We start from the raw sequence: 23,135 nt of genomic DNA on the forward strand, positions 1-23,135 counted from the left end.
GCAACAATACTACAGCGAGAATAAAAGTTACGCCTTCTTTCTTTGCGTGAACATTTGGGCGGCGTTATGCAAATCTTCCCACATCGTGACGTAGACATGTGGGGGCGTGTTAAAACGAGCCGTTTTAGGTAGGCGTGGCTGACTCTGAACTTTTATAAAGAATATCTCTTTGGATTTGAGACTTTAGTCTTTGCAACTTTACAGATCTTCTTTACGCACCAAGAGCTTGTAACACTCCAAAGAGAAAGGAAAAATTGAAATCGCATCATATGACCTCTTTAAATATGTATAGACCAATTTATACTAAGTGAGAAAAAGTGTGATATTATAGATACGTTTGTTGTTTTAATTAACTAAACCTTTTATATGGTAACTGTACTTAAGCCAAAGCACATGCTTACTATATTGACTACTGTCTATATTTTTTGACCCACTATTATTTATTTAGAATCACATTTATTTGTAAAGCACTGTTCATTATAAACATTATTCCAGTTTATTGATTTTTTTTTATAGAGCTGACTTTAATATTTTGTATTGTTTTTTTGGGGTTTGATCTTTTTGCATCATCATATATTGTATATAGCTCTTTATAAATGTATCTTTTTTGACTGTGTTTTTATATTGTGTAAAGCACTTTGTGCGCTGTAGCTTTAGAAGTGCTATATAAATAAAATTTTACTTTAATTTAATTTTGTTATTGTTAACTAAAGCTATAAAGAAATATAAATATTAGGTGAGAAAGTTAAAACTTAAAAAAGACAAGAAAGGTTCATTTGGCAACTAACTGAAATAAATAGGCTTAAATACTAAAATGACTGAAACTCAAATAAAAATGAACCTATATAAAATATTTAAACAAATCTGATGAAAGCATATAACAAAATTACTAAAACGTAAACTAAAATGATAGCTGATAACAATATAACCTAAATCTAAATATCAATAAATACTGTAATAGCACACAAATAATACTAAAATAACAATAAAAAAATCATTCTTTTTCTTTCAAATTTTCCCGACAACCTAGCTGCCTGGCCTCACCTTGAGTTTGCGCTGGAGCAGTCTGGCAGTGAGAGGAGAGCAGTATATGGGCCTGTGACTCCAGGTGGATGACAGGCCAGAGGTGTGATCCGCGTGCATATGAGACAAGAAGAACAGACGGACGTGATGGCACTTGCGGAGCTGCCAGCAGTCTACAGCTATTGGAGTGTCTGGTAGGACTTTTCCGTTCATTTTGAGCTGCGGTGAAGAGTTCAGACGGTATCTACTGCTTATTCCTAAAGGGATTTGTTAACAAAAGCTGTGTTCCAGTTTCACTGGATTTGTTGATGTTTGAAAAGCGTCACTTCAGTGGCAGAGCTGTCACTAATGTAAATAAACACAATATTCAGTATGCACTAGCAAGGGTTTGTAAAGTAACAATGTAACTGACCGCTTACAAGCAAGCAGCGCTAGCAGTAAACGAACATCTCTTTGTTTTGGCACACAGAGTCAGTCAAAAAGGATAAATGCATGCTTGCCAGTCACGGCTCGTTCATCCGAGTGTGTTAGCAGGCCGGTTAGCCGGGCTGGCGATGAAGTGGTGTATTTGTGCAGATGAGGGCCATGCTGAATCCGCGCATTGGGCTTACGAGGGTCGCGGTATGTTTACAAATTCAAAAGATTTCAGCGCGCTTTGAAAGGCACTCCCGAGCTCTGGCATTTGAGGCGCGTTTGTCCGCCAAAAAATACGTTTACCGTCCACGTCTTGTGACGTCACTGGCTTCCGTAATGGGCAGGTTTCGTGTTTTTTGCTTGAGCTCAGCCCAGAAATTGTCATAGAAACGACTGCTTCAACCTGTCACATTTTTTTTCGACTATTGGATCACAGTGGATGATATTAAGTGCCATTGAAACTTAAAATAAGTTGCTTTTAAATACCGCTTCGGTTCATTTGCTTTATTTATGTTAATGGTGGTCTCTCTCTTTCTTTCTTTCTTTCTTTCTTTCTTTCTTTCTTTCTTTCTTTGTGTTTGTACTTTGGTGGACAGTTGTAGAGAGATATAAATTCACATATAATGCAGCTGATATGTTTTTACTTAACCATTTAATCCCACCGGTCACAAGAAGGTTTTCATTGTTAAAGCTCTAAAAATCTTACTGACGGATGTTTTAGTGCATTTCCTGCAAACATGGAAAAAAAATAAAGGGTCTCAATTAAATATGTGCAATTTCACATGGTTAGTGCAAATTATCACATGACCGGAGCAGTTTATTTTTGCACCATGAGAAGATGATGACTGCATCAAAGCTCCAAAACAAAAGGCTAGTAAAGTATGTTAACATAAAGATATGACAAAGATTTTTGGTCTACATTATCTTTAAGGTGTCTAGTGTTAATATGTTAATTGTTAGCTTAACTATTTTCGCTTGAATGAAATATATTTGCGCTATATATTTAGATTTTGTGTATTTTGATTGTGGTCATTATCTTTACTCCAAAATATGTTTTTGATTGAGGCTTATTTTTTAACCTGGCAAAATCGGTCTATTATTTACAGTAGTGGTTCTCAAACCTGTCCTGGAGTACCCCCGGCCCTGCACATTTTGTATGTCTCCCTTATCTACCACACCTGATTCAACTCATCAGCTCATTAGTGGAGACTGCAAGACCTGAAGTGAGTGTGTCAGATATAGGGAGACATACAAAATGTACAGTGCTGGGGGTACTTCATGGAGAGGTTTGAGAACCACTGGTTTACAGCATGCTTTGTTTTATATTCGGCACCCTTTAAGTCCACTAGAGATCGCTATAACACTGATATAGCGCAGAGTATCCTGATTCCTTTTTAGCACATCACTATAAAGCTTGAGGAATTCTTAAAATAGATATTTAATAGGGAATATCACCAGCATACTGTGACTAGGCATACGAGGAACCGACACCCACACTAAAGATATAGGTTAATACACAATTGGGAAAACTGTAGGTTGGCACAGGGTTAACTTCTGTTTCATTACTGAATGCATCTGAAATTTGATCTCTTGAACCACTCATTGATTACAGATATATATCTAAAATATATTGCTCAGCAATTAAAGATGGATCTAAGATATATTCATGTTATTTAATATAGATAGGAACCAGATTTGGAAGTCTGTAATAAATTATGTTGCAGCTAAAATCATTTATCATGTGTAATTATTTCCTTTTAATTAATCATTCATAGCAGCATTATAATTAACATACTTAGAGAAACCTACACACATATATAATAATAATAGAACAGAATTTGTTAATATACTAAAAAAGCAACTGGGAGAGCAAAAAACATCATACTGTAAATGATTAATATGAATCTTGTTTTTTATATTGTTGTTGCTTGCTACCATCTCAAAGCTATAGCTTTTTATTTCTATCATGAATTAACAAGATTTATAAAATATTTTGTGACATTTAATGTGTATGTCTTTATCTTTTGTTTGCACATAATTGGGTTAATATTATTTCCACTTGAGATATTCAACAAAAAAATAAAAACTGTGCCAACCAACCCACAAATGTGGAGCCCTGGGACCTGTTATTTTTACCAAGAATCTTCACTGCTTTCTTGACTGCTTTCTACTCATGCATGAGAGGAACAATGGCATAATAGAGGCTTATTTGCAGATAAATGGCTACTTTTAAATGTACAGTGCTGGGGGTACTTCATGGAGAGGTTTGAGAACCACTGGTTTACAGCATGCTTTGTTTTATATTCGGCACCCTTTAAGTCCACTAGAGATCGCTATAACACTGATATAGCGCAGAGTATCCTGATTCCTTTTTAGCACATCACTATAAAGCTTGAGGAATTCTTAAAATAGATATTTAATAGGGAATATCACCAGCATACTGTGACTAGGCATACGAGGAACCGACACCCACACTAAAGATATAGGTTAATACACAATTGGGAAAACTGTAGGTTGGCACAGGGTTAACTTCTGTTTCATTACTGAATGCATCTGAAATTTGATCTCTTGAACCACTCATTGATTACAGATATATATCTAAAATATATTGCTCAGCAATTAAAGATGGATCTAAGATATATTCATGTTATTTAATATAGATAGGAACCAGATTTGGAAGTCTGTAATAAATTATGTTGCAGCTAAAATCATTTATCATGTGTAATTATTTCCTTTTAATTAATCATTCGTAGCATGATCATTTACCTCTACATACTTACTGACGCATACACACATATAACAATAATAGAATAGACTTTGTTAATATGTTAAAAAAGCAACTGGCAGAGCAAAAAGCATCATACTGTAAATGAATCATGTTTTATATTTTTATATTTTTGTTGCTACCATTTCAGAGCTATAGCTGTTTAACCATTAACCATTTCCATAATATGTTAATTAATATACATTTAGTTATGCATTAACAAGATTAATAAAATATTTTATGACATTTAATGTGTATGTCTTTCCCTAAAAACATTTGTTTGCACCAAATTGGGTTAATATTTTTTCCATTTGAGATATTCAACAAAAATCTGTGCCAACCAACCCACTAGCCACACATGTGGACCCCTGGGACCTGTGTTACTTCTACCAAGAATCTTCACTGCTTTCTTGGCTGCTTTATGCTCATGCATGAGAGGAACAATGACATAATAGAGGCTTATTTGGAGCTAAATGTCTACTTTTCACTCAAGATATTATTTACCACAAGAGTAATTTTTAAATTAGATTTTTTTATTGTCTTTCATTAGTATGAGACAAGCAAAAGATGATACCAACAGCTAGAGTAAGGCAAATATGCTGACAGTAAAGATGATGAATGATTATGAATGATGATGAAGTATTTCCATTGATAGTAAAGTGATTATTTCTGTTTTCGATCACATTGAGAACTGCATGGGGTTCAGGGACAGGAAGCTCACACCTCCTCATTCAGGCAATGCAATACCACTCATTTATACTGTCTGTCTGTTGCAGTGAAGTAAAAACAATATGGCAAAATGAATTAGCCCATTGTTCCCATTTACTCAAATATTTCATGTACAAGTGATTGTAATTCCACAACTGTCTGTTTAACAATTATGAACATAATGTACTTGGACAGAGTGCATAAAATTACTATGTACAGGTTAGATACATGTTCAGCTTTGATGTCAGTATAGACCTGGTATTTCATCCGCATGTGAGATCAAAATCGCCACACTAGTGTGACAAGCGAAGTGTGTAATTCGTACGCCACTAGAGTGACCAAACGGAACTGCAAAAATAATTCCCAAACACTCCCCCATGTGCAATTGGTATCCCAAACTCACGGTCAGGATGTCGGAGTCAAGCTGGTCAGGATGCTCAAACAAACAGAGCAATGTTTTGATGGCTCCTCAGAGCCACAGTGTTTAAACTTTTCAGGGAAATCAACCAACAAATGGCTTTACTTATAGTTGGGACAAGAGAAATCATTTTATCATCCCAAAAATTACACACTTCACCTTTATTGGGGTTACTTCACCCAAAAAGACAAGTCAAAATGTAATTCAGTAGTGTAGAATATTTTTGTTTTAAAACTGATCATTATGATTCTGGAACAAGTGTAGCTAAATTCTGCTATAATACTGAAAGGTAATACAGTATTGGTTTTGATAATTTATTAACCCTGAATATATTCAAACTGGAGATTTAGTCTTAGGTACTGACAGTTTTTCCGGTCACCAAAAAAGGATATAGGACTTCAGTGTATCTTCATATCCTCAAACAATTCCAGTTTTGTTATGATATGCACCCAAACATACACTTGCACACACACACGCACACGCGCACACACACACACACACACACACACACACACACACACACACACACAAACAAACACAATTTTACTAAAAGGCAAGAGAACCTCACTGCATCTGTGAGTAAATTCCAATGTCAGCTGCCTGCAGTACATTTTTTTTTTGTCCTTCACAATAACAGACCTGCGCTGAGACACTCCATAATAGGACAAGAAAAACCTGTGTCCACCTCCTTGTCACTATTTCTGACATCCTCTTCCCGTCATTGTGCAAAGGTTCAGAATACAAGAAGAGTATCCAAGAACCTGAGAGTGTACAGCGCTATGATATCTGTTCTGCATACATTCATGTTGAACCAATAACTGGTGATGATATGTACAGAGTTCTGGCATGAAACTCTAGATGGCGCAGTCCGATAGGTCTAACTCAATCTGACCTAATGACATCATCACATGGCACAGCTGATTGGTTCTCTCCTGTATCGGTAGCCAATGAGCTCGCTGCTCAACATTCAAATATATGACTAGTGCTTGCTGTAGCAGTTGCAGCTTGCTTCAGAAACCCTCCACCTTCCCCAGCTCCACCTGTATAGATCTGCTACGAGGTGATTCATATATGCTATATGGGGGTTATTTCATGTATGTTATATTTGCAGCAGCAATATTTCTTACATGCTCACAGCAGCATGTTGTGAATGTATTGTAGGGGTGGAACGGTTCACGGAAAAAAATCGAACCGTACGGTTCTCCACACACGGTTCGGCATGCGCTAGGACCGCGGTTCAACTTAAATCTGACAACGCATCTGTAATATGGTTTGCTATAAATAACACGTAAAACAAACAGGGTTCGGCTAATGTATGTTTCTGTTGATGGATGTGCATTCTGGCTTCCCAGTACATTACAACAACAGCGATGGGAAAAAAAAGACGTGGACAAACCATTCACTTTTGTTCAATGCGAATGCCGTATGATGGAATATGAGAAGTCATTTATTCCGTCATCACCCGGGTGCTGATAGCGCGCGCGCACAGGTGAGACCTGAACAGCACACGTTGATATCTGTGTTTAAAACTAAACTCATTTAAGCTTTGCCAGTTTAAACATTTAAGAGCCAGAGGATGCGTGCTCGCACGCGCATTGAGATTTGTGTGTGCGCTCATCCGAAGCGCGCAAACCCACACCTCAGAACCAGAACGTGCACAAATATTAAGCTCTCTCTGAAGTATTGTGTTTAAATGGACAAATTCACACAAAAATTGTCAAAATGCCGACATAGCCGGCTGAACGTACTGTATCAGTGCACTGGATCAGACAGTGCATTCTCTTAAAGTGACATATATATATATATATTACAGAAATATATATATATTTATAACTGCACAAAACACAATTGTGTGCAATTCTTTTGATTCATTATACCTTATGTTTTTATAATTTAATTGCATGATATTTACTGTCAAATTAATTTGATTTAAAAACATCCTTCAAGGCAAGATTTAAGACATAAAGCAAGATTTACTGTGTAAGAGGTGAAATTATCTCTTCATGAAACCAAACGTCAGGAATTCACACAAAACAGATTCCATGCAACAAAACGATAAACTTTCTAATCTGAAGAGAAGATCTACTCAACTGCCCCTTGACCCATCCATTTCTGACCGTCACTGGCTTAACAAGTTACAGTTTTCATTATAGAGAAAAATGACACTTTTTGTTATGTGCTAGCAGGGTGCAGCCTACTTAAAGGTATTTAATCACCCTGTATCCTCTGAGTAAGTACAGAACTGGCCAGTTTGTGCAGTGTGTTCACCATGAATTACTAAGCGAAACCAGGTCATTAATGAATGATTAATTGAAAGTATGGGATTTCCAGAATAATCAAATATCTAAATAATAAATAATGAACAATCGATATTTGTGATCAGTTTTTAATTAGAAATATCGCCTACATGTGATGATCACTTTAAATTTGAGTCAGATTGAACACGGAGCTAGACTAAAATTGAAACTAAATCCTGATAAATTAAGTGAACTTTGCAGAAGCGCAAGTAAAACACCTACACAAATTATACCTTCGGCCACCAATTGGATTCCGTCTTTGGGCCAGTCTGGGTGGATACTTACACCTGTGGCTTCAAAATGATTTTGACTCATTTGGTGCTTTTTACAGTAATGCTGTCTCATTATTCCAATAAAGGGACATTTCAGCCAGAAGAGTCTGTGGTGAGCTCTGATTTACATTCAAAAGAGACAAACCAAGACATGACAGCTTTGGACGTCCAGCCAGCAGAAGCCATTCGACCTCCTTAGAGAATCCTGCGATGTCAGTCAGACGTTATGTTCCAAAGCAGGTTCTGGAGCAGCGACGGCGGCAGCGATGTAGTGGTTGTTATCCAGTCTCTCGCTTGGCTGGCTCTCAGGGGGAGGAGCCTCCTTGCAGCAGAAGTACTGCTTCCAGATCCTTTGGAACGCAGTACGAAATTTTTTTATGCGGAAAGCATAAACAATAGGGTTGACAGCAGAATTGCCATGCGTGAGCAGAATTGCAATATAAATGAGGAACATGGGCTTCTCACACTTCGGACAGAAGAGTGTGATGCAGTTCATAATGTGGAGAGGAAGCCAGCTAACAGCGAACAAGAAAAGGACTAGCGCCAGAGACTTCGCCAGCTTCAATTCTTTGTCGTAATACTTATTTGGTTCAGAGTGGCCGGACACCTTCTTATTTAGCTGCTTGTGGATCATGTAGAAGATTTCAGAGTAAATGATGAGCATGAAAAGCAAAGGGGGAAGCACCCAACCGAAAAAGTTGAAGTAGACCATGTACTCCATGCTGATGACGTTCTCAAACTGGCAGGTAACGATGAGGTCAGGGCCGATTGAGCCATTGTTATTATGTTGCAGGTTGTGTAAATTGTTCCAGCCAAGCATGGGAGTCAAGCCGACTATGAAGGCCACCGTCCAACACATGAATACTGCAATTCCAGCTCGTTTGGAAGTGACCACTCGCTTATAACTGAAACACAAAAACAATAAGAGTGAAACAAGTTTTCATTGTAATTTTGAGAAAAATTGAAATCAATGACTTATGATACACATTATTATTATTACTGCAATTTCAGCAATATTATAACTACAAACTGTACAATAAAATAAAAAACACATGTATCTCCACAATATAAATTTTACAATCAGATAAAAGGCTAAATTCTATGTAATTACTACCGGTACAGAATCTGGGTCACCTTGCAAAGTACTTCTTGGTATGTTTGGATGACCAAAGCCAGCTGCTTTTACCTGCTGTCTAACTTAAATTAAGAGCTAAATTGTGACAAAGTACCACCACCAGAAAGCTTGTTTCAGCCACACCCACTTTGTCTCATCCTTGCATCTTCTCTGAGATGCGGTCTTTTATCTGAGATTCTAGCTCTCTCTCCAACGTCCAAACTCGTTGTCTTTTGTGTGAATGAGTTCAGAACAAAGGTACCTGTGATTTAATGGCAGACTTTCAAGTCTCTGGAGCTGTCTGACTGAATTCCACACAAAGGTGCTCTGAGTCAATAGACCCTGTTTGTTCAGGGATTCAGTAGAGAGTTTTGGCTTGAATCATTGCTTGAACGTGCTTTTATCAACTGCAATAAGTAAAAACAGAAATGTTAAATGATAAATTGTTCTTTCATCTCAATATTAATAGTCTTTGCATGATTTGTGTGCAGCCCAGAACCACAGCCTATTACTCTGTTTTCACTCATGCTTTCAGGAAAAAAATGCTCCAGTGATGGTTTTGTACCTTTTTATAAGAGTTTACTGTAGGTCCAAGAGAAGTGCTGTTTGCTTTGTTTTTAAGTTGCTATGATTAAATTAACAGTTTTCGGATTGTGCAAAAATAGATGGTTGTGTTTGGAAAGCTGTGAAGCATGACAACACTTTATACAGAATAAAAGCTATATGCATTATTGAAGAGTGGAACAAATAAAATAAAATGGAGTTCAAATGGATTCATTTGTCCCTGTCTTCTGCCAGTAGGTTGTAATGCAACGTTACATTCTGTATCAGTAAAAGGTGTAGACCGTAGAACTTTAGTCAGTTTTATTTCAGCTCACCCTTCCATTATTCTGGGATCATGCTGGGATAACAGGGATGGAACTTACATGGAATTCACTCAGATTGAGCACTGATGTCAGAGAGATATACTGATGATATATTAGATAATATATTCAGAAGGTAATATACTGTATTCAACTTCTCACTCAAATTATTATACTGGCAATATGATTTGCAATTTGCAAAACTGCCGTTGCCCCCACACCTTTGGACTCCACAATAGGCCTTCCGTTCAGTCTCTTGCGTTCTCATCTATTGCGCATAGTGGTTGATCCTGGCAGAGCTGACAGGCAGTGACTCAGGGCAGCTATTCTATACACTTCTCAGACACACTTCACTTCTCTATAGCTCATTCGCGACAGCTTCATGGGATTGTGTTCACTCTCCAAAATAAATTTTGTAGGAGTTAACTTTTTCCTTGCAGCACCCTGTGCTAACCACCTAATTTTTTACATAAGAGCGACCACAGCTTGAATTTGCGAGGTTTCCTGTGTCATTGACTTGCGCAATTAAAGAAAATAGCTTACTTCCGTGTTGCGAAATAAGTTGGGTACTTCCCTCAGACTGGTGCTGGTATGTGTCTGCCCACAAGTCTCCTCACACAAGTGTTGAAATGGGCTGATTTTATGTTAATTCTGGCTTATAGTACTGGACTGGTCATGGTAATCATTAATCATGCCAGTGAAATCACAATATTAAATGCAAAATTATGGAATAAGCTCATCTGGGATTTGAACACAGGACTCCTGTGTTTGATGCATTAAATTGAGAAAAGAGCACAGAACACAGAAGTGGCTATATTGGCCTCACAAAAAGCATCTTTAAAAATGGAATGCCTTTTAGCTGAGTATGCTGAGTATGCTTAACTCCTCTGAGGACAAAGAGTAACCTAGCCATAGAGTCTTGCAAATAGGATGTAGTTAGAACTTAAAAGCAGATAGTGTGTGCATGTTGGAATCTTAATCTGGCTGGGACAGTGTATTGATGTGATAAAGTAATATGATTTATCTCATGAAACTTGACATTAAGTGATATGCAGGAAGTATAGACAGTTCAAGAAACAATAAAAAAAGAAAGAAACTGCAACAAAAAAAGGTTAAAAAAAATTAAGCACATATACCAAAGAAGAATACCTGTGCTAAAAAAACTGTACTTACTTAAAGACACATTCTTTGTGCCATATACTGTAAAATTTATGGTAAGCTCTGCAAATAGTGCACACATATGGTGTAAGCAGTACAGAAACGCATGAGTCATATTATGTCATTAGGTCACGTGCATGTCGTTTCTTCCATCTGTATCCCTTGAGCAACATAAACCGCATGTTGCTTGAAAACGGTCTGGCCAGACAGTAGCCAATATGATTATTATTATAAATTAATGGTTCAGCAGATCTTTGATTGATTGCAAAAATGACCTTTTTTTTCCAAAATTTAAATCTTTATGCAAGTGGAAGTGGAACTTGCAGAATAGTATTCAATAGTATTCAAAATATTTATTCATCATTTTTATTTGATATTTTACATTTACGTATTCCCATTTATTGCCCTTATTATATCTTATCATTATAATTTTGTTTTAAATGTTTTAAATCCTAAAACTTTTTTCTGTGCAATTGGTCTCAAGTGATTGGACCCCACTTTATATACACTATTAGGCATGGGCCGGTATGAGATTTTGACGGTATGATAACCTTAAGCAAAAATATCACGGTATCACGGTATTGTTGTTACAGCTCTAAAATGTGTTATTTTTAAATGTCTGGGTAAAAAACAAACAACAACAAAAAAACCTTTTTCCACTGAACACAATATATTTTATTTTTGAGCAACATACAAAATATTTGAAACAGCAATATTTGTTTATTTTTTCTTTGATTTGTTTCTGAAATGTTTGCTGAATTGTGGGCTGTCTTGCAGTTTTTAATGTGAAAAAGAAAAAAAGAAGAAAAATAAAGACTGACATCTTTATTTAACCTAAATCTGTAATTACAGTTATTTAATTTTAGTTATATAATATAGATATCATTTCATATAATTTATTTTTATAATTTCATATACATAATTTGATTTAATAATATGAAATTATACTACATGCCTGAACGAAACAAACACCAGAAGCTCTGAATGAGACGCAGATTCACTCTCTGACAGCAGGAGGCGCTTATGGTACAGCACATACAGCGTTTCCTTGGTTACGCTGTGCTGAAACACTGCTTTAATGTGAATTATACAGAGACGAGATGAACAGAAGATACCATCTCAACTTTTCTGAAGACAGTCAGTTCCCCTCAGAAACATTCATATAAATACCCAAATCATTATTGAGGATTTTCTTCCAATAGTTCCTGCATCATGAACAGTGAGTGATTTTTCTCTTTGCGTCCGTCTTCAGCGTCTCTGGCCTGTGTTAACGGGCGTTTGACTTCATATTTTCACATAAATTACATTTTGGAAAATTATTGCTTTGTAACGCATTTTGTGCAAGTCCAGAACAGAGACAAGCTGCAATAAGACAAAAAGAGTATCTGCCTATACTGATACCAGTGCAGTGTTTTTTTTCAATCAGTGTAGAATTTCTATACCTCAATGTGTATAGACCGTAGACTGTATAAAAACATGGACGTAGTGTCCGTGACGTCACCCGTAGGTTTCTGAAGAGCGTTTTTGAAGCTCAAAGTGGGCGGAGCCAACTTGGCCGATTTTGGCAGCACGTCACTCCCGGATAATCGAAAATGGCGGGAGCTGGTTGCTGAAACCACACCTGCCCAGCCCGACGGTGGTGACAGCAGTCCACCTGCCACTCAAGTGGCCACACCCTTAATTATGCAGAACTTTAAGGCTTAATATAATTTAAACAGATGAGTTATAAAAAAATTCACCCCCTCACAGTTGTCATGAAGGGCAAAATTAGCTGTATAGCCCAAAACCACTTTTTGTACCAGGCTGTAAACATATTTTTTTTCTGCTGTAAAGTTGGGCATTTTAACATGGGGAGTCTATGGGACTGACTCCCTTTTGGAGCCAGCCTCTAGCGGCCAGTCGAGAATTGCAGTTTTAGTCACTTCCGTGTTGGTTTCAAGAGAGAGACCGGAAGGTTTCTGCTTGGTGTTGACCTGATCGTCACTCTTTTGTGTGTTACACACAATCTACTAAATATAGACAACTTCATTATAAAGAAAAATAACAAACGAAAAAAATATATAACCATAATCTATGACAAAAATGCTATTATAAACTAGGTTAGTGGACAATTCGGTAGGAAAAGTTACTCTAGAAAAATCATGAGTTTATAAAATCTAATTTTATAAAAGCTAAACTTTTAGTGAAAAAAAGAAACATTATTTAGTGGGGTACAAATAAAAGTGAATAAGTGTAGCACTAAAATTTTTGCAGTTAAAATTTAGCAAAATTTTGTATTGTTGTAAAATACATTCATGAAGAACAAGTAATATATTTATGTATAAACATATATGTGACCCTGGATCACAAAACCAGTCTTAAGTAGCACAGGTATATTTCTAGCAATAGCCAAAAATACATGGTATGGGTCAGAATTATTGATTTTTCTTTTATGCCAAAAATCATTAGGATATTAAGTAAAGATCACGTTTGATGAAGCTATTTTGTAAATTTCCTACTGTAAATATATCAAAACATAAATTTTGATTAGTAATATACATTGCTAAGAACTTCATTTGGACAACTTTAAAGGCGATTTTCTCTGTATTTTGATTTTTTTGCACCCTCAGATTCCAGATTTTCTAATGGTTGTATCTCGCCCAATATTGTCCTATCCTAACAAACCATATATCAATGGAAAGCTTATTTATTCAGCTTTCAGATGATGCATAAATCTCAATTTCAGAAAATTTACCCTTGTTACTAGTTTTGTGGTCCAGGGTCACATATTATAAATTAATATATAATAACATATTATAAACTTTATAATGTTTTTTTTTGTGGCTTTCGTGGGGCTTAACAATAACACAATAGTATACGCCGAATATCGGATTTGGATCGGCCTCGTCTGACCGATACCCGATCCAGCAGAAAATGCCAGTATCGGAGCTATACCCATACTGAATATAGGATCGGCGCACCCCTACATCTAATGAACAGGTTTGACTACTTTAGGAATTTCCACGAGTACAAATCTTAATGTTTAAGCATATAATGATATTCTAGGGAACTGTGTGCTTCTAATGTTATAGCAACGTTTTTTTTAACCTTGCCTTATACACAGATGCATTGTCATGTTAGAATCAGGGTGTCGGCGGGGATTTAAAAAGTATTAAAAGTTGATAAATCAATTTAGAGAAAATTAAGGCCCTTAATAAGTATTAAAAAGTCTTAAATGCCATTTTCCAAGGTATTAAATTTTGTATCATCTTTTCATTATGTATATTTGTCCGAATAGTGGGGTTCTGTGTTGTTTATTTATGGAATCCCGCAAAATATTGCATAAATTACATTTGGTTGAAATGCTTGTACTAAAACATTTTGCATTCTACCTGTAATAAAACTGTGCTACATGTTTTGGGCCACACTAGTAGGAAGCATTTGAGCTGTGTTTATGATAAATGTGCATAACAGTGACTGTAAAATATGTATTTTAGGGATGGAAATGACATTTTTATATTTGGGACAGGGTAATTGCGCTACTTTGGGCTGTTTTTTTTTTACTGGCTTGGGCTTGGGATGCACAATTAAAATGATGTAATAGTTGTTGTCAAGTCTGCATCAAATCAAGCACTCTGTAATCACAGGTAAACTGTTTGATCAGTCAGGCGTTTGTCATGAGAAGTGTTCCACAAAAGAGCTATGGTTTGCATACAGTTATAAGAGTTGATGTTACAAATACGTCTTTTGAATATACTGTGTGTATCATTATTTTACCTTCCATGATCATTCAACACAATCAGGTGCAACACTGACACTGTCAAGTCTGCATCAAATCAAGCACTCTGTAATCACAGGTAAACTGTTTGATCAGTCAGGCGTTTGTCATGAGAAGTGTTCCACAAAAGAGCTATGGTTTGCATACAGTTATAAGAGTTGATGTTACAAATACATCTTTTGAATATACCGTGTGAACTCATTGTCTCGTTAGCTCGGAGAGCTTTATTTTCCCTCCTCAATAAGTTGTGTCAGTTGTTTGTATTAAATTTAACTCCATGATTCCTGTATATACCCTGAGAATAGAAAAGGGTCCTGTCCAAACTGTTGCTATAAATTTAGCACACAATTCCCTAGAATATCATTATATGCTTAAACATTAAGATTTGTACTCATGGAAATTACTAAAGTAGTCAAACCTTTTAATTAGAAGGGGGTGTCCCAATACTTTTGGCAATATATGTAGGCCTATAGTTGGATCATAGACAGTATAGACACAATATGTATAAGGATTGGTGGATGGATCATGTTTTGTGGGGAACAGCCAATAATCACCACAAGGAATAATCTCTAAAAATACAAAAAAGTTATGTTTGAGGTAGGCTTATAGAGGATGAAAATACCATTAGCTCAGTATAAAAACAATATATAAAGTACGTCCTCAAACGAAAGAAAAACCTTAATGTGCATGTGTGACATATGATAGGCTGTATGACAACATAATGCACAGTAGCATATAAGTAAAGGTGTATTTACTTCTTACAGCACAGGAACACCAGATGGAATGAGGGAATGATAACTTTACCTGGTTGGGATCTTGACCCTCAGGTATCGGTCGATGGCTATAGCGAGCAAGGCGAGGATAGAACTTTGGGTCAGAACCAGTACCGTGCACGCCACCAGCAGACAGCTGTAGAAGTGAGTCTGGAGTCCGATACTTATAGTTATCGCCAGTGGTATGACCAGCGCTCCTACTGCAATGTCCGCGAGCGCCAGAGAAACAATGAAGCAAAACGTAGTATCTCTAAGCGATCTATTAATTTTTACCGCCCAAACCACCATCACGTTTCCTATCACGGATGACACGGCGATCACCACCTCCATGCCCATGTAGAGGGCTTTGGCCGCGGAGAGGTCCTCAGGCATTCTTCCACTCGACGGGAATCGATAGTACGTTGAATATCCACGCGGCAATGGGGTTTCAAGTGAAAGTGATGTGTAAATTGATTAACTGTAGTAGTCCAGAGAAAAATCCTCCCGTTAATGCCTTATTCCACACATGCCTATTCACAGTTGGGAATCTACGAACGGGAGAAGAATAAACCCCACAAAACCACAAAAGTGACTTACAAAATATTCAGCTGAAAATATCGCTGGGTTTTTCGCGTTTTCTTTTCGTTTACTTTAGCGCCTCTTCATTAGGTCCACCTGCGCTCGTGCGAGAGATGCGCGCGCCACTTATTCATCCCAAAATCGTTCAAATAAATGTATCCGTGTCATCTACAACTGTCAGGCAGTTCTCTGGATGTCCAATGAGTCGGAAAATAAATTAAAAGACGCACCATATTTGTTCCACGGATATGTGAAACCAGATATTGTCCAGAGCGCGGGTCGTTCTCACTCAGCACTCTCGTGAGCTATGCGCTGCCCCAGAATAGCCGTCGATGGGTAGAGCCCTTTGTCTCACCCATACTCGCCCTGTTAGCAATTTAAAACACGTTTGGGAGCAAAATAAGTCCAACTAACCCGTGTAGATTCTTCAAAATGTCAAAACAAAAGGTCGTTCCGTTTTCCTTTGACAGGAGAAAAAACACTATCCCAAACACCGCGCCGTCTATTTTGGTTCCCTCCTTGAGAATGGCTGAGGGACAACCTGCGTTCGCTACTTTCTTTTGTAGAGAGCCATCATTGTATTTGTCTTAAGTGAGCATTTAACTTTGACGCTCGGGATAAAAAGTGGGACTGACCGTGCCCAAGTGTTTCGTGTAATATTAGTCTGCTCTACAGATATGAGACAGCATTGCACCATGAGTGGAGGGGAGTAGGAGGTGACAGTGCCTGATGAGCAGTGACTATTTAAACGCTCAAAGACGCCCCATGAAAGATATAACATGTAATAAGAAATATATTTGCACCATTTTAAGGAAACTAATAGGTTTAATAATCTACAATAAGCTTAATGTGCCAGCTGAGACATCAGTTAAAAAAAATCACAGTATGCTCCAGTTATCTCACAAACAAAGACAGTCTAATAAAGCAAAACAAAATTATGTATGACACACTTTGCAAGGTCCTTTTGATGTTTAAGTTTTAAACAGAGGAGACCAGGCCTAGTTGTCCCAGTTTTTACTCCACTGAATATTTATCTTTGTAGGTTCATTGTTGAAAGTCATTTTTTATATAAATTGTCTCAGTGTAACCTGCCTTTAAATAGATGAATAAAGCTTTTAGCAAAATGTGAACATACAAAAATATCAAATAAAAACACAATGTATATTTTAAATAAATAATATTTATATAACATTTACAGTATTTATATAAGAACAAATATTGTATAACATTACAAATTCTAGAGACAATGTTATATGTGTTGGTATTAGGGCTGTGCAATATATCGAAATAATCGAAATATCGCAAATGTACATTTCGCAATATGCATATCGCTACAGCTTGCAATATTTGGGGCCATGAACAAAAGACAAAGAAAATCACTCACTGCTCTTACCTAAATAACTTTTTTAGGTTAAATAAGAATCAGTGCATATTGAATTCAAAGAGTAAATACTACGCAGTTTTATTTTTTATTATTCAGTTCCTAAACTCATGTTAAAATGATTACACTAATGTTAAAATGACATTGAGTAAAACACTACCGTTCACTTTCAGAAGTTGTTGTAGGGGTGCTTTCTTATTAGAATCAGAATCAGAATGAGATTTATTCACCACTTAAGTGTGCGCAAACACAAGGAATTTGTTGTGGTTTTACAAGAACTCTTGGTACATACATACATTCAAATAACCATATATATATGACACAAGATAGTTATAGAAGTTCACAGAACGAGTTATCGCATATCGCATTTTTCTTCAATATCGCACAGCCCTAGTTGGTATTGTGGATCAGTGACTGAGCCTCTGTCTGGCTGACAAAAATCTCCTCTTTTTGAGGTGAATCATAATGAAGTCTTCCTCCTGACACATCCCGGTCAAAGCCCGCTCAGTGCTTTCATTCATGGTCTCTCCAGCTTTTGAGTGTGAGCTCAGAGACAAAGCACAGACCCCTCCACACTAGATGCAGGTGATTTAGCAAGTAGGAAAATACATGGCATGAGAAATCTGGTTGCACCACAGTGCCTGACTCATTTCCATATGAGAAATTTCTGCACGATCCATCAAGGGCGGTGAATTCGTTCATGCACACAGAATTACGACATGAGATTTATCCTGCCGATTCTGAGGAAAGAGACGCCACATTCCTATGTTATGAAGTAAGTCTTATATGACTACACGGGACTGGCTTTTATATAGTCGCCTACAGTTTTAAAGTGCTTTTTTTTGTTGGCAAGAAAAAAATGTGTATATTCATACTGAAACAGTATTTGGAGCTGATCTACATACAGATGAAACCATGCAAAACATAAATTAAGAACATGGGGAAAAAAAGTTTAAGATTTTAAAAATCAAGTAGTTCAATAAAAAAAATGAGAATTGAATTTGTTATGCTAGTGCTTCATGACATTGGCTTCTGTCTGGGATTCTTCAATTCTCCAATGTCCTCTAGGACAATAGTTAGATCAATGCACAGCTGTGCAGTAACTAATTATCCAACCATACCTGCAATAAAACTAATAACATGACTGAATATGTTCTGTGGCCCTTTTTGTGTCCTATAGGAGCAGGTTCAATGTCCCTTGGAGCTGGAAAATCCAGATGGTAAACATTTTTTTATGTACTGTAGTACTGGCACTACTATGTACCAAAACCCCAGCGGAGCAGAACCACATCAGTGGATCTCACTCAAGGGAGGACAAAATCAACAAACAATCGAACAAACAGACTGTGGATTCTCGGTATAAGGGCGTTTGTTTTGTCTTGCATGTCAGATTACAATTTAAAATCTGCCTGGTTCTTATCAAAGCTGTTCCACTGTTTGTTGTTATAGAGTTCAGGTCAAGAGGTCATACATGAGGGGCGAGAGGTCACAGAATGAAACAGAAAGCCTAAATCATATTGTTATATATGATGATGGACCTGATGATATTTGCTATCAAATGTTACAAATATTGCAATAAATATTTTTACACTGTAAAAAGGGGTGTAATTAATAGTGAAATTTACTAGCAATTTCAGTTAAAAACTGTTTCTACACCAATTTTTTTTCAGTGTACAGTATGTACAATAATATTTTTGTAAAAATATAAATTATTATTACTATTACAATGTTTTTCATCTTTCATTTTATTTACTGTGTTTAGTCTTTTGCATGTTCTTTTTTATGCAGTTAAGTTACAAATACTTTGGCAATAAAAAATAGGTCATAAAATTGTGCTGCAAGAAGACGTTTGTGAACCTTTGTTATTACCTAAATCTTATGCATTCATTGCTCAAATGTTGTCTGCAAAGTGACAAGAATGGACAAACACAATTTGCTTTAACTAATAACACCCAAACAATTGTAGTTCTTGTCAATACTGAACACATTGTCTAAACATTTACCTTACCGGTGACCAGCTTTTCTCAGGAAACGGTAAACACCTCCCAGACTGATTCTTAGGAAAAAAATTAACTGTTTTAACATGCCTTTCAGTTGATTTAGGTCTGCTAAATGAAGCAGAAATCTGTGTTGCATTTTACTCAACCTGACCACATTCTTGGCATGAATATGCCTCTGATTCACCTTGAATATCCCAAGCATTGCAAGCATCTCTTTTCTACCCTGAAGTGGCTTTGCACCATAAGAAGGCACGGATTGAGTGTGGTCCCTGAAAAGAAATGTGATGTGGTAAGCACTTTTCTAACCGCAAGGCCATCCCTATTAGACTCATTTGTGTAGATTTTTTTAATGGCTGAGCCATTTTGTGTCCAGCTCCTTATCATCCACACGCATGCCTAAAATCTCTGAGGTTCACGATCATAATGCTTTGAGGGTGTGCTGTGGTAATTAAGAAGACAAAGAGATGTGCAGCTCTTTGTGTGTTTCTCTCGCTTGCAGTCCTCCCCAAGGAACATCCGCTGTGTCCACAGTTTGAGAGCAGCACTTTACCAACAGCAGTATTTGCCTATTCACCTTAATGACCCACTCAGAGTGTCCGCACTGCTGGGTTTTCTTTAGCAAACATCTGGGCTTTGCGCAGCTGCAGTTGACATTATTAAACTCATGCCAGCTGGTTCTGAGGTCCCTTATAGTTTTCTTAGTCAAGACACCTTTTAAGACCTGTTCACATCAACCATCCCCCAGAAAAGCAACTACCAAGAGGGAATCATGCCGTAATGGATCGACTCTTAAATGTCACTAAGGAGTCCTGCAGGTGCTTACACAGACCCTAAAATCATGCCATTATGACAGAAAGAAACAAATGTGTTTTTGACCAAGTGATAGATACTTATTGCTTTACAAAATACATATTTTGGTTGTTCATGATGTAATTTGCTTTATGGCTGTGTTTTGGTCAGCATGACAAAGTGTTTGCAAAGATGTTTGCAAAGTGGGACAAGTTGTATTAATCATTCTAACTTTAAGAAAACAGAGTCCACACCACAACTATAACAATATTGTTGGAATCACAGAGCAACATTTTTTCCATGAAGAACGATAAAAATATTGACAGCCAATCAGAATCCACCCGACTTTAAAAAGCTTAAGCTTTTTAGGTGGGAGACAACATAAAAGCATCGCATGCTGAAAATAAACAGAATGTTATCTTGAGTTAGTGTTGACCCTAACATAACTGCCATTTAAGTACATTGTTAGGCCAGTAGGTGGCAACACGTTTTTATGAGTTTATTCATTCACTTATAAACAACCGATTTGTTCAAAAACACTGATTCATTCAGGAATAAAACAACGGTCTTTGTACTGCGAGTGAGTCGAGTCATTTACTCAACTGATTTGTTCACAAACACTGATTCACTGAGGAGCGAAAAAAATTACTTCTAAAGTATGTTACTCAATTTTAATGTCTTGTTTATTGAACTGTTGTATAAAAGCAATATCACAATGGTGTTGTTGGTCTTACCACAGATGCCAATACCTGCAACACGAAGTTGCTCATATTCGGCCACAGCAGCATTCTTGCATGTGTGATTTTACATTCAGTTTAACTTTGCTTCTATTTCGCATTTGATAACTCATCTATAAACAGTAACTAACATTGGCAATTCTCCTAGATTGGGTATTTTCCCATAGTGACTGATATTAAGAGTCAGTATGATGATTTGACATATAGCAATGACTATAAATGATTGTTTAATCACACATTCCATTTTTCCACTTTTGAAAGTGAAGCCTCTGTGAAGAGCATGACCTCTTGAAGAGCTGCCAACTCTCCTCTCCACTGGCCTGAATAGAGAAACTGGCAGATTTTCTTCTACGCAGAGTGAGAGCAGCATGTCATCACACTCCTAGATTTTTAAAGCTAGAAATATCAACAGATGGTCCCTCAGCAAGAACGCTGGCAGTTAAAAAAAGAGAAAGATTAATTTTTATTGAGCTAAAACAGTGGGGAAAAGAAAAGAGTGCTTGCACATGTTTTTGTAGAGAACATTTTAAGTGCATTGTCAGAGTCAGCCTCATATGTCACATCTTTTTGAAGTTCCTTTTTAAAACTGTGAGGTAACCATAGGTTGTTTTCTACCTTATCACACTAAATGAAAAGCACATCTTCACTGTGTAAATTTCACATTCAAATGGAGATGTTTTTGTTGCCGTTGTTATTTATCTTATTTTATTCATTTTGTGTATTTTAATTAATATTTGATTTTATCTTCTCACCCCAGTCAATTGAAATTCAGCCAGGGCTCTGTTCTAAATGGCCAATTTTCTACTTCATTCTGTTCATAACAGGAAGCCGGATGACATGGTTTTTCGAGGCTATTACCGCACTTCATCTCTGAGATTCATATAATTCATGGTTGGGGGTCTATGAGTGGGCTGCATTTTTCCCAGTAGCACAAAGAGACAGTGGGAAAGAGAGTGAGCGATGCTGTAGGTCATCATGCAGAGCTTCGTTATTGTGTGCCATTCACCAAGCAAGATTATTGCCTTAAGGTCTATTCCTTTAATGTTGCCTCATTTACAATGCTCCTCTCTTCTTCTTTTTCTCTCTCAGTAACATGCATACTGTCACGTTCGCTACTGTGAGGGAGCGAGGAGACGTGGAATACATCAACAAGGAGACTTTAATAACATCAAGGGAACCAGGAAAACACACGTAGCAGAGGAGGTTGACATAAACAATACCGGACACCGAATTAACGTAGGAGACAGGCTTATAGGAGCACAAATGATAAGACTAAATTAACACGGCTGGAGACAAATCAACATAATCAGAACAGGAACAGGAAGAACCAAATATGGTCAAAGGAAAACCAGGACATGGAATACATGGAACAAAGAAACACAAAAGTTCCATAACCCTGACATCACTCCCCCCTCCAGGAAAGCGCGTGGTCGCCCTGGAGGCTGGTGCAGGACTGGGACACAGGAAATACCTCCAGGGCAGATCAGGCAGTCCATGGCACCCAGGACTGCCTGATCCACAGGGAGCTCAGGGACCATGGTGGAGCAGGGAGCTCTGGGAGCCATGGCGGAGCAGGCAGTTTGGGGCGCCATGGCGGAGCAGGCAGACTAGGAAGCCATGGTGGAGCAGGCAGTTCAGGAGGCCATGGCGGAGCAGACAGTTCAGGAGGCCATAACCCTGACATCACTCCCCCCTCCCGGAAAGCGCGTGGTCGCCCTGGAGGCTGGTGCAGGACTGGGACACAGGGAATACCTCCAGGGCAGATCAGGCAGTCCATGGCACCCAGGACTGCCTGATCCACAGGGAGCTCAGGGACCATGGTGGAGCAGGGAGCTCTGGGAGCCATGGCGGAGCAGGCAGTTTGGGGCGCCATGGCGGAGCAGGCAGACTAGGAAGCCAAGGCAGAGGGAGCTGGCCTCGGCACTCGGCCCGGCGTCCACGGATGGACCCCTACTACCCAAAAAAATCATTGGGGAGAATATAGTCTTTAGCGGCCCTCCGTAGGCCTAACTCGGGAACTGTGGCCCTCCGTGGGCTTGACTTGGGGACTGGAGCCCTCCTTAGGCTGGTTGTGGGAACTGGAGCCCTCCTTGGGCTGGACATGGGGAC

The 23,135-nt window shown here is 37.8% G+C and overlaps 2 protein-coding genes across 3 annotated transcripts in view; both read right to left on the reverse strand.

The window, feature by feature from the left end:
• The window catches only part of LOC107668110 (5' exonuclease Apollo-like), a 7,261-nt gene extending 5,505 nt beyond the window's left edge, over positions 1–1,756 (reverse strand). The window contains exons 1-2 of one of the 2 annotated variants that reach the window (XM_016459902.1): positions 1,524–1,756; positions 1,045–1,280 (exon numbers count right to left, since the gene is read on the reverse strand). In XM_016459902.1, the coding sequence (XP_016315388.1) occupies positions 1,045–1,236 (192 nt within the window). In that variant the 5' untranslated portion in view covers positions 1,237–1,280; positions 1,524–1,756. Of the gene's footprint in view, positions 1–1,044; positions 1,281–1,442 lie in introns of both variants that reach the window. The other variant, XM_016459904.1, reaches the window with a different exon arrangement.
• A 5,943-nt stretch (positions 1,757–7,699) lies between these two features.
• On the reverse strand, positions 7,700–16,624 carry LOC107668012 (adenosine receptor A1-like). Its single transcript, XM_016459744.1, has 2 exons — positions 15,593–16,624; positions 7,700–8,801 (listed from the first exon to the last, which is right to left on the reverse strand). The coding sequence occupies exons 1-2, from the start codon at positions 15,931–15,933 to the stop codon at positions 8,114–8,116; spliced, it is 1,029 nt and encodes a 342-aa protein (XP_016315230.1). The 5' UTR covers positions 15,934–16,624; the 3' UTR covers positions 7,700–8,113.
• Positions 16,625–23,135: the final 6,511 nt, after the last annotated feature.

This window comes from Sinocyclocheilus anshuiensis, unplaced genomic scaffold (genome assembly GCF_001515605.1).
Source record: "Sinocyclocheilus anshuiensis isolate Anshui unplaced genomic scaffold, SAMN03320099.WGS_v1.1 scaffold1024, whole genome shotgun sequence".
Lineage (NCBI taxonomy): Eukaryota > Metazoa > Chordata > Actinopteri > Cypriniformes > Cyprinidae > Sinocyclocheilus > Sinocyclocheilus anshuiensis.

Excerpts from the sequence above, each read along its gene's own strand:
- LOC107668012 (XM_016459744.1), bottom strand. The coding sequence starts at position 15,933 with ATGCCTGAGGACCTCTCCGCGGCCAAAGCCCTCTACATGGGCATGGAG. Across the intron at positions 8,802-15,592 it reads AGGGTCAAGATCCCAACCAG|TTATAAGCGAGTGGTCACTT; the intron begins GTAAAGTTATCA and ends TTTGTGTTTCAG.